Raw genomic sequence first — 17,121 nt, forward strand, 5'->3', positions numbered from 1 at the left:
CAACCGGTTAGAAATGCCATAATTGTAACTTATTATTGCTTGTACTGGTAACATGTCTTGTAAGGTTTTACTCCATTCAATTTCGAATTTTTAGTCATTTTGAGAATTTTTAAAATTTTTCCATTTTTATATTTTAATAATATAAAACTCATGCATTTTAATCTAATCTTTATCTATATAATTAGACAACAGAATTAGTAGGCGAATAGCCAAATTCCTACCAAGGAAACACAAACAAATAAAATACCTAGGGTGTTCCTGAATCATATTCGACTTTTATATTAGTTGTATTTATTCGAATTCGATCTAAAAATTATAAATATAGATTCAATTTGCACACTAATAAAATCGGATTGTTATAAAAAATTTTACTGTTTTGTTCCAACCAGATATTCCATACAATTACAAAAAAGCCTATCAGCCACTTCTTTTGCTGAGACTTACAACTTGGTACTCCAATCCAACTCTCAAAAAACTCTTTAACAGTCCCCGACATAGTCCAGTCTCTACCAGCACATGTTAGTCCAGTCTTGATATTTTTTTAATAAAAATAAATTTTTAAAAATATTTTTATGTTTTGCAGATATATCGATGTGTAAATTGGATCAAATCTAAATTTAAAAATTGTGGATATTAGATTCGATCCAATCCGATAATTTTAGTACGAATCGAATCGAAATTTTGCCCATATCAAATTTAATCCGATCCACGTCCACCCCTAAAATACCCTTAACTAATTTTTTGAGAAAGTTATTTCACTGTGTAATAACTTAGTGTGCCTACTATACATTGCTACCCCTGACTAGGCTTAATTAGTAGTAGTATTTGGTATGGTATATGGATGGATTGATGGATATATATGAAGGTGTGACAGAAGTATAGTGTTATTATAAGTCACCCAAAGTAAATAATTGATCATATATAATTCATAAGGGTATAACCAAGCACAAGAAATAGTAAAGAGATGGAGAAAAAAGAAACCGCAGCAGCATCTCCTATGGGAATGGGAGGAGTATCTAGCAGGGACGAAGAGGTAGCATGCAACTCCACCACCATGCGTGCTTCTGAGACCTGCCTCCGTCTTCTTTCCGTTCCTCTATGCATCTCTGCATTACTCCTTATGCTTAAAAACTCTCAACAAAATGAATATGGATCCGTCGCCTACACTGATATTGCAGCTTTCAGGTACACACTTACAGCATCACAAAAAAATAATAATACTAGAATTCGCGCGCCTAAAAAATATACGAAGAAAACACTTACATATATCATAATTGTTGAGATCTGAATGTGTTGTATTTTGCAGGTATTTGGTGAATGTGAATGGCATATGTGCAGGTTACTCACTGCTTTCAGCACTATTCATTGCTGCTATGCCTCGCCATTATTCCACTATATCTCGTGCTTGGACTTTCTTCTTCCTTGACCAGGTAGGTCCACTTTTTGCTTTTGTTCTTGTTCCTGTGATTATGTTATACAAATGAATTATGTTTTGAATTAAACAGGTGGTAACATACATGATTGTGGTGGGTGGAGCCATGTCAACAGAGGTGCTGTACCTGGCCGAGTATGGAGGCGCTGCAACAACATGGAGCTCTGCATGTGGCTCTTTTGGTAGATTCTGTCACAAGCTCACGGCATCCATAGCCATCACATATGCTTCTCTAGGGTGCTATGTGTTGCTGTCACTCATGTCTTCCTACAAGCTATTCACCAACTATGATGCACCACCTATAAGAAGCCCCATTACTGCCATTCACATTGTGGCTTTCCATGCCTCGCCCAATTAATTTAATTCATGTGTTCGTTATTTCATGTAGTATCGAGTATGTGCCAGTCAATAAGCAAATAACTTGTCACATATCCAACTCTTCCTAGGAATAAATAACAATAAAAAGTTATTATCAAATCTTATATAACTCTATTCTTGATTAATTCGATATGGTTCAAACATTCAATTTGTCCTAAAATTCATATTCATACCAATAGTAGTGCAAACTAAGGGAAGACTTTTTCACCTTATATTAAAAAAAAAAAACTATCAGAGAAGGAAATTGTCTGCACCTCATTTCAGACATCCATGCCAATACATTGACTGCTATCTGTGAGCACCATACCGAGTTGGATCAAGCTGAATGAGAAGATTTTCTGAATTTTTTTTATCTTTTTGGAGAAAAATAAAAATTTTATGGAAAAAAAAAGGAGTTGCGGGCTTATGGGCTTTGTTTCTGTTCCGTCCTGAATGCGCTGAGATCTGTAACTTTCAGTCGAGCACCTGGATCCTTGATCGAGCTATACGTCGTCCAGGTACAAATATGTGGTTTTAACCTCGACCTTCTGAAATACAGCGGCGAGAGCACCTGCACAAAGCACTCCGACGCTCAAGTAAGTATGTGAATTATAAGAGATGATAATAATAAAATCAGAGTGAGTTATGTGACCTGAGCCTTTATGAATTAGAGGGATTAATTTTATAGACGTCTTGCGTTAGTGGTGGACCTCGTAGGTTCCGATTTCTCTGGTGAGTGCAGTTATCAGTATCTTTGGCTTGTATAAAGTCGTGTTTGAGTAGTGTAGTCTGTTTGAGGATAACGGTTTTAGAAGATAACGTTTGCCTTATGATTAGTGACATGTGCTGTTTTGTTTGTTTCCGTTCTTTGAGGTCGGTTCGTGAATGAGTTTGTTTGCCGATTATTATGGGGTACACGTCATAGCCCCCAAGATCGTCTAGTGTTTTTGTATAGAACGGTAGGCGAGCTTTAATGATGTTTTTGACTTTCATACATGGCTAAATGTTGTTTTGTTGAAAAATTTTGAAAAAGTGTTAAATGGTTTTACCTTCGTGTCTTCGCAAGTTGTGTCGCCTTTATTGTATTTTATTGCCTCTTGGGGTTTTCGACGTTTTTTAGTGGGTGTGAATTAACTTACCCACTACAATAGTGGGCTTGCAATAATAGTTATCTTCTCTATTTTGGAAATTACGCTTCATTGCTTCCTCTTCTCACCGTTTTATTCTCGCCATGTCTCGAAAGGTTAGTGTTTCTTCTATTTTCTTTTACTGTTGCTGTTCGTTTCCTTTTCATGGCGGGAGAAAAGTTAAAAGAGAAATTGAAAGCTGTTGAGATTAGGAAAGATGATCCATATCACTGGGTCCATGATGACGTTAGAACCCGTTCTTCTTCTTTTATCAGTGTCGAGTCCCTTTCTGAGTTGAGGAGTTTGGACTTTGTTAGGGGTGGTTCTGGTGTTGTCGTTGAGTTTCAACCCTGTTCCAGTAGTGATAGGGTTTGTGAGAGAAGGGGTGATTGGGAGTATTTTTACATGTATACTCCGTGTATGATTGAGCTTGGTGTGAAGTTTCCCTTTTCTTCTTTTGAGTGTGACGTCCTTACTCAACTCAACTGTGCGTCGTCGCAGTTGCACCCAAATTCCTAGGCGTTCCTCCGTGCCTTCCAATGTTTGATGGATTTCCTTGTTTATTGTCGTTGTTCTTCTCGCTTTTTCAGGCGAAGGGTGTTCGTAAGGGTTTGTGGGTCTGTCTTAGCAGTTTTCCGGATCGGTCTCTTTTTCTTCTTTACAAGTCTTCTTTTAAGAATTTTAAGTCTCTCTTTGTTAAGGTTCGTTCAGCTGAGTCTGAGTATCCCTTTTATTTAGATGATGAGCTTAGTGAGAAATTTCTCCTATACTAGTGTTCTGAGCCGAGCCAAATCCTTGAGGCCTCCGAACGAAGTGAGGAGGAGGAGTTTGTGATGGACTTTCTTTTTGAGAGTGTTGCTGCTGGGGAGTGTATGTCTATTCCTGATATTTTGCGTTTATATGATTTGGGTGATAGTGAGGGTTTGAAGGTGTACATAGGTAATGTTTTTGGTTGTATGTTGTTTGTGTTGGTTTTTGTTGAGTTTTCTGATATTGATGGTTTCTTGTAGGTGGCCGAATTCTTTTGTTGGATCCCAACAAGTTGCAGTCTTTTTTAAATAAGAAGAAAGAAAAGGGGGTTGGTGGCTCTGGTGATCGAAAGGATGCTGGAGAGTAAGCTTTCTCTTCTGTTGCCCATCCCACGTCTTCGTTCAAGAGGAAAAGGGATGATGTGTCCTTGGAGGTTATCTCCGAGGGTGGTCAGGAGGCTGTGGGTGGTGGGGAGCTTGCTTTTGATCGGCAGAAGAAGCTTCATGGCTTTATTGCTGGATCTAGTTCTCATTCCTTTTGGAGCGAGCAATTCAACTTTGTCGAGCTCTCTGATAGGGCGTCGCAGTATCCTGGTGATATGCTTATGACTCGTCGAATTGGTATGGAGACGCTTGGGAAGTTCGTTTAGGTAGTTTTTGCTTTTGCTTTAGTCCCCTTTGCTTTTCTCAATCTTGTTTTTCACCTCGGGAGAGTGTTTGTAGGTTGTTGCTTCTCGTTTACTCTGCATTGGCCGTACTGTCGAGCTTATTGGCGCCGAGTAGCAGAGGCTAGTGGACAAAGTTGTTGATTTGGAGAAGTCGTATAAAGCAAGAATCGCCAAATTGGAGAAATCAGTGAAAGAGAAAGAGGATGTTGCTGTTAGTGCTGTTGCTAGGGCAAAGAAATCTGAGGAGGATGTGGTCCGCTTGAGGGATCAGATTCGTCTGTTGCAGGCCGAGGTGAAGGAAAATGATGTTGCTAAAGGTGAACTCACAGCCCGAGTCCATGAGTTGGAAGAAAATGGAATGGAGATGTTTTCTTACGGATTTGAGCGTGCTGTGAGCCGAATTGCTTTGCTGGCGCCGGAGTTTAATAAGGATCGGCTTGACATGACCAAGATAGTGGTCGGTGGTAAATTAGTTATAGATAGAACTGTAGAGGAATATGGCGAGAATGTCCCTCTCTCTTAGTTGTAATTTGATGCTTTTCTGTTTTGTGATTTGTTTTAAAACTTGTGTTTAGTTACTTGTAGTTGTTTGACTTGGCCGGTTTGACTTTGAACTTGTTGAATATTGCCGACCATTGCGTGGTCGGTTAGACTTTTATGTTAATATTGTTTGCTTTTGGAATTTGTATGTGAATTAAGATAGTAGTCGTAGCTTTCGTGTTTTGTTTATGTTGAGGAATTGTATGAGACAAAAAAAAATGATTGTTAAATATTTGAATTTTTGATATTGAGATTTGGTTTACTGTGCGTCCGGCCTCGTTAAAACCCACCTTAGGCAAAACCCTCTTTTTGGGAAAAAAGCTCTAAGGGAGGAAAAAGAGTGCCTTCATGCGCTAATTGTACAAGTTAAGATGTATACATCTTTAAAGAGGAAACGTTCCAATTTCCTGGGATTGGATTGCCTTGCAGTGTTTGAAGTTGGTAAGCCCCCATTCTGACTACTTTTGCTACTCAGAACGGTCCTTCCCAATTTGTGGCGAGCTTTCCGTGCGAAGGAGGTCGTCTAGCTTCCTCTGTTTGTCTGAGCACTAGGTCGCCTTCCATGAAGGTTCTCGGCACTACTCTCTTATTGTGCTTCCTTTCTGCCAGTTGTTTCTGGGCTCTTTGTCTGATGGCGGCAATTTCCCTATCTTCTTCGGCTAGGTCAAGCTCGGCTTTTCTGGCGCTTATGTTATGTTGTTCGCTGTATAGCTCGGCTCTTAATGTCGGCACCCCGATTTCCACGGGATTAATGCTTCTGAGCCATAGACTAACTTGAAGGGTGTTTCACCCGTGGTGTTATGTACTGTGGTGTTATAGCTCCACAATATTTCCGGGATTAGCTCGGCCCATTCTCCCTTTGCATTATCGAGCTTTCTCTTTATTGCCTGCAATATAACTCGGTTAGCAGCTTCGGCCTGCCTATTAGTTTGTGGGTGTTCAACCGAGCTAAAATGATGCTGTATATTAAAATTTTTTAGAAACGAACCAAGCTTATTGTCTGTGAATTGTCTACCATTGTCTGATATTATTTCCTTTGGTATTCCAAATCGGCATATTATGTTTTTCCATATAAAAGATCGTACCTTTTCGGCTATTATCCTTGCTAAGGGTTGTGCTTCTATCCATTTTGAGAAGTAGTCTATTGATACTAAAAGGAATTTTACCTGTCCTGGCGCTATTGGAAATGGGCCGAGGATATCGAGCCCCTATCTGTGGAAAGGCCAGGGACAAGACTTCCGTGCCATGTATTTATTGGACTTCACGTTGTTTCTGGCTTGTGTCCGATCTTTTTAGGCTTGCATTATAGCATTGCCAAGCTTGTTGGCTGTCAGAATATATTGTCGCTATTTTTCCACCTTGTGCCTGAAATTTAACACATAGATGATAAGTAGATATGACTGCTCTAAACATGTTCAGAGCAAGTCTTGCGAGAATAAAGTTATAAGGACTAGGGCAGTCAACTATTGGGTACTGTATGTCTAAGGTTCTTGATAACGGGTCATCTCCCATCGTGGTCCTTAGCCATATATAACCCTTGATCGGCATTCTTTCTCCAGAGAATCCTACTAATTCTCCGGATGAGGGTTGCATTAGTTTCTCAGATAGATTTATTTTTGAAAAAGTAGAGTAAAAGAGGACATCTGCACTACTACCTGGGTCCAAAAGGACTTTTCTTACCAAAAGGTCGCCTATTTGGATAGAGATTACCACCGGATCATTTGAGTGAGGGGCGGCCGAGCATATGTCAGTTTGGTTGAAAGTGATTTCTAGGTCCTGTGTATCTTTGTTGTTTGGTGGCGTTGTTCCTTCGATTGCTAGCATTGCGCGGTAGGTTCGCTTCCGTGAACAGGTATGATCGGCTTGATACTGCTGGCAAGAATCGAGAAAGTGCAACTACCCTTCCTGCTAATTGTTGTACCTCTTTCATCGTTTTAGGGCTTGCCATGTTGAGTATTGCTTCGCATTTTTCAGGGTTTGCTTCAATTCCTCGTGAAGTTAGCATAAATCCGAGGAATTTGCCTCCTTGAACTCTAAAGGCACATTTTTCCGGGTTGAGTCTCATATTGTATGATCGGATCTGTTCGAATATTTCCTTGAGGTCGTCGCAGTGTGACCGCTCTTGGGTGGTCTTGGCTACCATATCGTCAACATAAATTTCTACGTTCCGACCTATTTGGTGCCAGAATACTTTGTCCATCAGTCGTTGGTAGGTTGCACCTGCATTCTTTAGACCAAATGGCATAACTCTATAACAGAAATTACCATGCTCAGTTATAAATGCTGTCTTGCTTTGGTCTTCTGGATGCGTGAGGATCTGGTTGTAGCCAGAGTATGCATCCATGAAGCTCAAGCTTTTGAAACCTGACCCATTGTCTACGAGTTTATCGATGCATGGAAAAGGGTAAGCATCTTTAGGGCATGCTTTATTTAAATCTGTAAAGTCGACGCACATGTGCCATTTACCTGAATTTTTTCTTACCATTACCACGTTTGAGAGCCACGTGGTGAAGCGGATTTCTTTGATAAAGTTGGCTCTAAGGAGCTTCTCTGTCTCTTCTAAGGTTGCCCTTGATTTTTTCGCCCCGAGATTTCTCTTCTTCTGAGCTATAGGTCGGCTTGTCTTGTTAGTGGCCAGTTTGTGGCAGATTATGTCTGGGCTTATGCCGGGCATGTCTGCCGGGGTCCAAGCGAATAAATCAGCATTGGTTTGTGATAATCTTATCAGCTTCGACCTTTGTTGTCCCTGTAGTGCTTGACCGATGTATGTTACCTGTTCTGGTGTGTGGGTCAGTTGAATCTTCTGGAGCTCATCTGCTGGTTGAGGTCTTTCTTGGGTGTCCCCTCGAGGATCAAGCTCGGCCAGGGACAAGACTTCCGTGCCATGTATTTATTGGACTTCATGTTGTTTCTGGCTTGTGTCCGATCTTTTTAGGCTTGCATTATAGCATTGCCAAGCTTGTTGGCTGTCAGAATATATTGTCGCTATTTTTCCACCTTGTGCCTGAAATTTAACACATAGATGATAAGTAGATATGACTGCTCTAAACATGTTCAGAGCAGGTCTTCCGAGAATAAAGTTATAAGGACTAGGGCAGTCAACTATTGGGTACTGTATGTCTAAGGTTCTTGATAACGGGTCATCTCCCATCGTGGTCCTTAGCCATATATAACCCTTGATCGGCATTCTTTCTCCAGAGAATCCTACTAATTCTCCGGATGAGGGTTGCATTAGTTTCTCAGATAGATTTATTTTTGAAAAAGTAGAGTAAAAGAGGACATCTGCACTACTACCTGGGTCCAAAAGGACTTTTCTTACCAAAAGGTCGCCTATTTGGATAGAGATTACCACCGGATCGTTTGAGTGAGGGGCGGCCGAGCATATGTCAGTTTGGTTGAAAGTGATTTCTAGGTCCTGTGTATCTTTGTTGTTTGGTGGCGTTGTTCCTTCGATTGCTAGCATTGCGCGGTAGCTTCGCTTCCGTGCCGAGGTTGTTTCGCCTCCTCCCGCGAATCCCTCGGATATGCAGTTTATAACCCCTTTAGGTGGGTTGTTGTTTGACCATTTGTTGGTATCTTTGCTTGCCGAGGTTTGCTGGCGTTCCTCTTTGTTCCTGTCGCTCTCTTTGTACTTCCGTCCTTCGATGTACTTATCTAGGAGGCCCTGCCGAGCTAATCTTTCTAGGAGATCTTTGGCTATCACGCACTCGTCGGTTGTGTGACTATATTTTTGGTGGAAGGCACAGTGTTTGCTTTTGTCGACGAATCGCTGATCTTGGTAGCTCCCAGCTCTTGCTGGTGGTTTTATAATCCTGGCGTTGAGTATCTCTTTGATTATCTTTTCCCTATTCGTATTAAATCTGGTGTAGTTGTCGAATTTTGGGGTGAGCTTGAATAGTTTGCCGAGGTCTTTAGTGCTCCCCGATCTGGGTGTTCTGTCGTCTTCCCTTCTTGGTCTTCTTTCGGTTTTGTCGGCCTCACGAAGTTCTTTAATCTCCATTTGTCCTGCTGCTCTTTTCCAGAATTCTTCTTTGATTTTGTAACCGCGATTATTTCTCTGAACTTTCCGGGTCAGAGACCGGCTTTGAGGGCATGTAGGTGGACAGGGTTGAGATAAGGTATTTCCATGGTGGCATCTGTGAATCTAGTCATATAATCCTTCAAGCTTTCTTGTGGACCCTGACGGATGGTGCTGAGATAGTCTGATCCGTGTACATAGATTCGTGCCGCTGCAAAGTAGTCGATGAAAGACCTTGCTAGTTCCTCAAAAGAAGCGATTGATCCTACATGTAATTTTGAAAACCAAAGCAAAGCAGCTCCGTCAAGGTAAGTAGGGAAAGCTTTGTAAAGTGCAGGATCGTTATTAGGTCCGTTAAAAACATCATAGATTAAAATTTTTTAATGTGAGCGCGGGGGTCACCAATCCCCTTGTATAGTTCAAGAGAGGAAGGGAGTGTGAAATGCTTCGGCATTTGATAATTCGTGATCTCCTCAGAGAATGGGTTGTCCAAGGTCAGCTTCTCCTTGGGGGGGGGGGGTTGACACCTATTAGATCGGTGCCACCTTGGGTTGAGCCTTTGGAATTGCCCTCCTCTCGTTTGCTGTTCTGGGTTGATAGCTCTGCTAGCCTCTTGACTTCCGCTTGCAGCTCAGCCATCTGGGTCATGAACTCCATTGTCAGCCATGTCAGAGGGTTGACAAACCTTGCGTAAAAGAAGAAAATAAAGTGTAATGTGGAAATAGAGTGGGGTTAGATATCGGGCCTCACGGTGGGCGCCAAATGTTCCGTCCTGAATGCGCCGAGGTCTGTAGCTTTCAGTCGAGCACCTGGATCCTTGATCGAGCTATACGTCGTCCAGGTACAAATATGTGGTTTTAACCTCGTCCTTCTGAAACACGGCGACGGGAGCACCTGTACAAAGCACTCCGACGCTCAAGTAAGTATGTGAGTTATAAGAGATGATAATAATAAAATCAGAGTGAGTTATGTGACCTGAGCCTTTATGAATTAGAAGAATTAGTTTTATAGACGTCTTGCGTTAGTGGTAAATCTCGTAGGTTCCGATTCCTCTGGTGAGTACAGTTATCAGTATTTTTGTTTTGTATAGAGTCGTGTTTGAGTAGTGTAGTCTGTTTGAGGATAACAGTTTTATAAGATAACGTTGACCTTATGATTAGTGACATGTGCTGTTTTGTTTGTTTCCGTTTTTTGAGGTCGGTTCGTGAATGAGTTTGTTTGCTGATTATCATAGGGTACACGTCCGTTTCTATTATGTATAGATGTGAATTCAAGTGCGGAATGTTGCACTAGTTTGTGAGAAACCCTAGTAAGGGGAAGGCGATGAGAATGAGCGATAAGTGGGTGGAATTGGTAGGTTGTTCGAGCGCAAGGCTTCCGGGGGATTTGGTACTGGAAATCCTGTGGTGTGTTCCAGCGACGGGTCTGGTTCGTTTAAAGAGTGTGTGCAGATCATGGAGAACCCTAATCTCCAGCCCCGAATTCGCCAGAGAGCACCTTGAGCGCTCTACTGCGGCTCTGCTAGCCTCGGACGCACGAATAGCCTATGCAGGCCAGTTCTCCCACCTAAGAAGAATTGGATTTTTGCCCTTACACTCTCTGTTCCATAACCCATCATCGCCTGCTGCTAAAGTGGTTAGCAGCTACGATATTGTTGGTTCCTGCCATGGCTTGTTGTGTTTGTTCGATACGGTTTCCAAATCTCGTGTTATGTTGTGGAACCCCTGTACGGGGTCACATCGAAATGGCTGAAAACGAGTGCACCTATCATGTCGTGTGGCTTTGGCTATGATGACGTCAATGGCAAGTACAAGTTTCTTGCGGTTGTGAAGACTAAATACGGTCACCTTGTGAGCAATTGGAGATCGCTCATTAATTCACAGCGTCACTGAGCTGAAGGGGGTATTTGTGAGCGGCACTTTTAACTGGTTGGTTTCTCTGCCTTGGGCGTCCGTAATATTTTACCTTGATTTGCGCAGGGAAACTTATCGTGAGTTGTCTCTTCCAGAGAGGGATCCGGATGATAATATCACAATAATACCCGTCATTGGTGTCTTGAGGAACTGCCTCTCTCTTTGCTTCGACCACAAGAAAACTCATTGGGCTGTGTGGCTTAGGAATAACCAATCTTGGACTCAATTCGCCATGATCCCCCACCACCCCGAAATTACTAATCGTTTTGGAGTTGCATCTTTACGGATCCTCTACGTCTCCGACGATGATGTTCTTGTTCTCGAGAAAGGCCAAAACCCCGGGTTATTTCTGTATTACTTAAAAGATGGGAGGGTAGCTTTTCCTATGATTCATAGCTTCAGCGATGACTCCGTAGGAATGCCTATGTCTGAGCAAATAGGTCCAAGGACTTTACTTGTTTATTATCCAAGCTTGCTTTCACCCATTCATCTTTAGGCGACTAGGCTTTCTTCTTTATATTGTTGTTTTATTCAAATGTAAGCAAAGTAATAAATTCAAGCCGTATTCCCTTTTATCTCTTGCTTTCTCTTTTTATTCTTTGCTTTTTACCGCTTTCGACGTCTTTGTTTACTCACTCTAGTTGCGCTATGGGACTTGCCCTTTTTCTCAGTAATTTTTATGAGCATTATACTGCAAACAGTTCTGTAAAATCATCTTATAGAAAGTTATTCATTGGTCTATCTCACAACTGTTATTCATAGGGCTGGAACTCACTCAACCTACTCATTAATGGCTCGGTAAGCTGAGCTGGTGAGCCGAGCTTAAGCTTAGAATTAAGCTCATAAATTAAATGAGTCGAGCTTAAACATTAAATGAATCGAGCTTAAACTTGAATAAATTCAGCTCATTAGTTCGTGAGCTAGCTCAATTCAGCTCATTAGCTTGTGAGTTGGCTCAATTTTATATATATATATATATATATAATCTTAATTATTTATAATTTTATATTTATTTTTATATATAATTTTAATGAAGGACATAAATAAAAAATTTATAATTTATTGATAAATAGACTATATAAAATTGATATTTTTAAATGTTCTTTAAAATATATAAGTTATAATTTATTGATATAGAATTATAGATTATATTTCTATTATTTGAGCCAACTCGTGAGCTCGGATTTAAGAAATAGGCTCAATTGTTAATGAGTCGAGTTGTGAACCAAACTTAATTTTCGTAAGCCGATCTATCTCAACTCGCCTCATTTCCAGCCCTAATTATTCAATAGGAGGAGAAAATCACAGTAAGACAACTTAGAATTTTGAAAGTCTCTCACACACACAAATATCAAAACCAGGAAATCATCACTGCTTAATAAGGTAGCAATCATCTCGAAACTTCAGCACACCATAGCAATTATGTTTAAGACAATATATAAATGATAATTATATAAATGATGAATCACCAAAAATATACCGAAATAATTTTATTCTGACAAAAAGCACTCGAATTTTATTATCGGCAAAAATGCCCTCATATAATTTAAAAACGTGATAAAAGTGCCAACATTAAATATGTATTCTCAAAAGAAAATTTAGAGATTGAATTTTGATGCAGTTTTTTGTAAGTATGATCAGAAAAATGAGATATTTTTATTCTTAATATTTGGTGATTTTTTGCTAACTATATACTTATTTCAATTTTCTAATCATACTTGTAAAAAATCGCATCAAAATTCAAACTCAAAAACATTTTTTGAGAAATATATGTTTAATATGAAATATTTTTTATGTGTTTTAAAATTATTCAGGCGTATTTTTGAAAGTTTACCCTCGTATAAAAGCAATGAGAAGTACTGAAAGCACCAAGGTACCTCTGCGTTAGCAAGTCTTAGAAAATCTTCACACTCTGTTCAGGTTTGACGATCGAACTTAGCGAAGCATCTCGAACTTGAAATCATTAAGAAATTTATACAAATCCTATGTTTGATTATGTCATGGTGTTGGATGCTAAAAAGTCTTCACTTACATAAAAATATATACAATCAAAAGTACATGACTGCACATCAAGATTTCAAAACTGATAAATGTCTCTTTTTATTAGATATTCTCTTAAGGCAACTAATAAATCAACCTCAATCGTCATAAGCAACAGATATATCATGCCAAGAATTGGCATTATAAATTCTCAATTCATGATCCTAATAGAACTTTGAACTCTCAGGTAGAATCTAAACAAGATGTTATGCTCATGGTCAAAGGTAAAATAATTGAGCTACATACAAATTGATTCATCAATACAGCAAGTAAACAATATTTGATACACCATATGACCATATATTCTTCTTTTGAAAGCGGCAAAGTGTGTATCATACCAACTTGGTGCCAAGTTATGTGTTCTATTGACTGCCACTTACAGCATTTTCTTTCCTAAAAGCTCGAAGTTGCTCCTTAAACTTTTTGCTCTCTTCAAAGTTGGCCTTTCGCTTCAGAGCTTTCTGTTAGAACACATCCATAATCATCAGAAACCATGGGAAAACAAGATTTAAAAAAAGGGGTCAGCTTCTTTATATATATATATATATGAATGAAATGCTCACTTCTTGTCTAAAACAGCGATCCAACTTTATTTTCAAATCTGTACATTCACCAAAGAATTTTCCAACAGGGTGTTCCACATGACACTTCTGGAACAGCTCAATAATCTGCACAAAAATATGATTTCTAAAACAGTTAATTATCACAACAGAGCCTAAAATATGGTTCCTGGCAACACACAAAACATAAATTTTCTCTTGCTCTCCTAGCAGGTAAGAATTTACTACATTACATATTAAGCAACCGAAGTCTTGTGTTTAGGAACAAAAGTCCTACAACCAACTAGCTATTATCCATGTCATCGGAAAATTAACACAAATCAAATCATAGCAACAGCCATACTAGTAATACATACAACACAATATCTTAAACACACGACCAAAAATAACAACTGATTAGCAAATAAACTCACTTCAGCGCACATTGGGTGCTTGTGTAACGTTAAGGGAGGATGCATCTTCCCACAAACAAATCAATCAGAAGCACCAACCAACCCTGCAATGCAGAAACCCCACTGTTATATTCCGTCCTACTGAAGGAGTACTATAAACAGAAAATTGGCACCAACCCAAATAAAACCAATCGGAAAAGAGTAAAACTTTGAAATTTGTAACTACCAAAGATTAGAATATAACGAGAACCAACAAAGATGGAAATCTGGAATAGACCGAAGTGAAATTCAACATGTATATATATCTGGGAATTTCGAAACCTAAGTATAGCTGAAAACTATAATTTAAGGAGTGATGCGAAAAATTGGACTTACGAAATCCGAATCGGTGAGTTGGAAGACTCAAATCAGAGTTTGGAGGGGGGTGCCGTGTGTTTTTATGTGTTGATGAACGAAGATCATCTTGTGTTGATCACTTTTTATTATTTCTTTTTCACCGCGGCATTTGTAATATTTATATTGTAATCCAGTTACAGGTCATGGATTTGTTTAATCTAAAAGATGTTGTCTATTTACTAAAAAAATTAAAAAATAATATTTATTTTAAAAGATAGAATAATAAATAATTTTTAAAAAATTAAAATTTATTACAAAAGATAAGTTAGGCAAAATTTAGGTATTAATTCATAAGCATCATAAAATTAACCTTAATAGAATTAGGAGGAATGTCAGAAAACACAAGAATTTATTGTTTTTTATTATTATTTTTAGATATTAATTTTTTTTAATTTAGTAATATAATAATATATTTTAATTTATATTTTTTATAATTGATGGTAAAAAAATAAATTATAACAATTTTTTAGTATTTTTCTTATAGGAAGTTAAAAATTTATTTTTGAGTTAAATATTTTTATTTTCATTAATGTGATAATATATTTGTTATATTACGTTTTTTGTAAAATTTTATTATACGATAGAATAAAGAGTAATTATTTAAATCAGTGTCAAAAATTTTAAAAGTAAATATTTTAGTTTTCAAAAAAATTAATAAAGAGATGTTTTTAATGTTTGTCTCTGTCAGACATAATAATTTTTTGTCAATTTTTCGACCTTTTTTTTTTCTCTTCCTCCTCCTTTCTTTTTATTTTCCTTTCATAGTTAGACCCGGCCGCACCACAACTACCACCTCATTTTCTCTCACTATTCGCCTCTTCTACTGTAAAATCTCATATTTGGCACCGTCATCATCGCAACTCCTCCATAACACACAATAAAAACGCCTCTTCTGTCGCCCTCCTCTCTCATTCAATAACAACAGCTCCTTTGATATTCTATGTTCTATCTTTTGTCACCTTAATCACCAATCATGCCACAGCACATTCAGTCCAATGCCTTTTTCTTGCGATTCCGAGATAGCGCTTTGTGACAAGAATCTGTCCAGAATATAGAACCATAGCGTAGGCGAAGCTGTCGCATGGAGAGAACATGGGGTGTGTAAACGCCACGTGAAGTCGCGGAGGCTGAGGCGAAAGGTAGCAAAGGAAGGGGAATGGTGGTCGCTAGGAAAGAGCCAAGGTAGCAAAGGAAGGGAAATGGTGATCGCTAGGAAAGAGCCTATGCCAAAGAGGGATCCGCCAAAGACGTAGAGGTAGTGCCGGGAGGGGCTGTCGCAAAGTTACAGAGACGGTAAACCTAAGCGTTGTAGGACATGGGTGAAAGAGGGCACCATGTGTGGTTCTTTGGGTTTAAGAAAAAGAAGGTAGCGATGGATAGGTCTTGCAAGAAGATGCAAAGGAAGTGGTTGCGGCGGTAGTGGAAGAGAGTAGAGAAAAAGATATTGTGGAGAGGAAACGGCTCCAGCCTCCATGAGAGTTGAAGAAATGTTGCGTTTTGCTCCAACGTGTTTCACCACTGATCAATGATTGTTTTGTTCTTCTTACATGCGTGAACCTTTAATTGTCACGTGTGCGAGTTAACTTGCCAATTCAATAATTTCTGTTAGCGAGTCATGCTGAAAATTGGACTAGGGATTGATTTAGCTGATAACGACAACCGTTAGAGATCCATGTATGTATTAATATTTTTAGAGACTAAAATGTCCGTTTTTATCATTTATATTCATGAATGTTCAGAACACTAACAAATCCACTTACAAAAAATAAAACGGACTTTATATCCATAAAAAATAGATTTCGAGAGACAAAAACTACTCAAATCTTAAATATTTTTTCAAAATTCCTAAATTTTCCTTTCTAATTTAATTTATCACACTCCAAATCTCAACCCTTAACCCTTCACCATTATACTAATTTACAACTTTTTGCCACCACCATTCAAATCTTTTTTGTACGTCCAACACTCAACATCAGCTAACGTCGTCGTTGTTGCCATCGCTGCCGCCACCCTCCACTACCGCCATTGCTGCCACCACCCTCTACTACTGCCGCCGTGTTATTGATGTACTCTACACTCTCTAGATCCTTCCCTAGTAAACCAATTGCTCTTGTTGCGTTTTGTTATCCTTTTAGCGTTGTGTTGCTTAGGCATTTTCTAACCAAACGACAAAGAATAATGGAGGAGGACCTTAAATTCACTTTTTCTCTTTTTCTTGAGTTTTAAGTTTGAATTTTTAATATATGTTTCTAGTTCTCCTATAAATTTGCTCGTTAAACTAATAGTCCTTTTAACCAATTTGTAAAATGAACTTGAAGGAGTTTCCTCCATGGCAATGGATTACGAAGCAAATGTCGCAAACAACAAGAGTTATGTTTCATCATTTGGAAAAGTGCATCTCTCTTCTTTTGATTTACCAATGGAAGGTGGATATAAGCACAAAGAAGTGGGATAAAAAAAGAGAGCTGATGGTAGTGGTCATGGTGACGACCGGCGGTAGTGCACTAATATTAATGATAAAGGGTCAGAGAAGTGTTGGTTTAGGAATTAGAATGAGATAGAATAAGTTACAAAGATACTTACACACTGTTTGGATCAATAGAAAATGCAAGGAAGGAAAATAAATGGAAAACTTTATTTTTCATTGATTGGATAACAATGAAAATTGGAAGAAAAGAAAAAATAGTAGCGTGGGATCACCCCAAATTTTTCTCTCAAACTTATCATGAAAATTCTAAAATGAAAGTCAAATTACTAATTTATCCATAGTGTTAAAAAAGTAAAAGAAAAATGAAGAGTATTAATGTAATTTCACTTTGTTATGATTTTTTTATTTTTTTTCACTCATTTTCTCTTCATTCAAACAATATAAAAAAAGTCAATTTTTTTCTTATTTTCTTTCCTTTTATTTTCTTTCCTCCTATTTTCT

At 38.6% G+C, this 17,121-nt stretch overlaps 4 protein-coding genes across 4 annotated transcripts; 2 read left to right on the top strand and 2 right to left on the bottom strand.

Annotated features, from left to right (window-relative positions):
- Positions 1-457: 457 nt before the first annotated feature.
- LOC112771447 (CASP-like protein 2A2) lies at positions 458-1,914 on the top strand. The gene is made up of 3 exons (XM_025816205.3): positions 458-1,185; positions 1,307-1,430; positions 1,506-1,914. The coding sequence occupies exons 1-3, from the start codon at positions 965-967 to the stop codon at positions 1,788-1,790; spliced, it is 630 nt and encodes a 209-aa protein (XP_025671990.1). The 5' UTR covers positions 458-964; the 3' UTR covers positions 1,791-1,914.
- A 5,849-nt stretch (positions 1,915-7,763) lies between these two features.
- Positions 7,764-8,873, bottom strand: LOC112782806 (uncharacterized). The gene has a single exon (XM_025825412.1). It carries the CDS (start codon positions 8,871-8,873, stop codon positions 7,764-7,766), a length of 1,110 nt encoding a protein of 369 aa, XP_025681197.1.
- Positions 8,874-10,214: 1,341 nt separating this feature from the next.
- On the top strand, positions 10,215-10,643 carry LOC112791695 (probable F-box protein At5g47300). Its single transcript, XM_072232077.1, has one exon. The coding sequence runs from the start codon at positions 10,215-10,217 to the stop codon at positions 10,641-10,643; it is 429 nt and encodes a 142-aa protein (XP_072088178.1).
- Positions 10,644-12,879: 2,236 nt separating this feature from the next.
- On the bottom strand, positions 12,880-14,328 carry LOC112791696 (uncharacterized). Its single transcript, XM_025834625.3, has 4 exons — positions 14,172-14,328; positions 13,818-13,900; positions 13,408-13,512; positions 12,880-13,305 (listed from the first exon to the last, which is right to left on the bottom strand). Exons 2-4 carry the CDS (start codon positions 13,860-13,862, stop codon positions 13,207-13,209), a joined length of 249 nt encoding a protein of 82 aa, XP_025690410.1. The 5' UTR covers positions 13,863-13,900; positions 14,172-14,328; the 3' UTR covers positions 12,880-13,206.
- Positions 14,329-17,121: the final 2,793 nt, after the last annotated feature.

The sequence above is a fragment of the Arachis hypogaea genome, chromosome 3 (genome assembly GCF_003086295.3).
Source record: "Arachis hypogaea cultivar Tifrunner chromosome 3, arahy.Tifrunner.gnm2.J5K5, whole genome shotgun sequence".
Classification (NCBI taxonomy): Eukaryota; Viridiplantae; Streptophyta; class Magnoliopsida; order Fabales; family Fabaceae; genus Arachis; species Arachis hypogaea.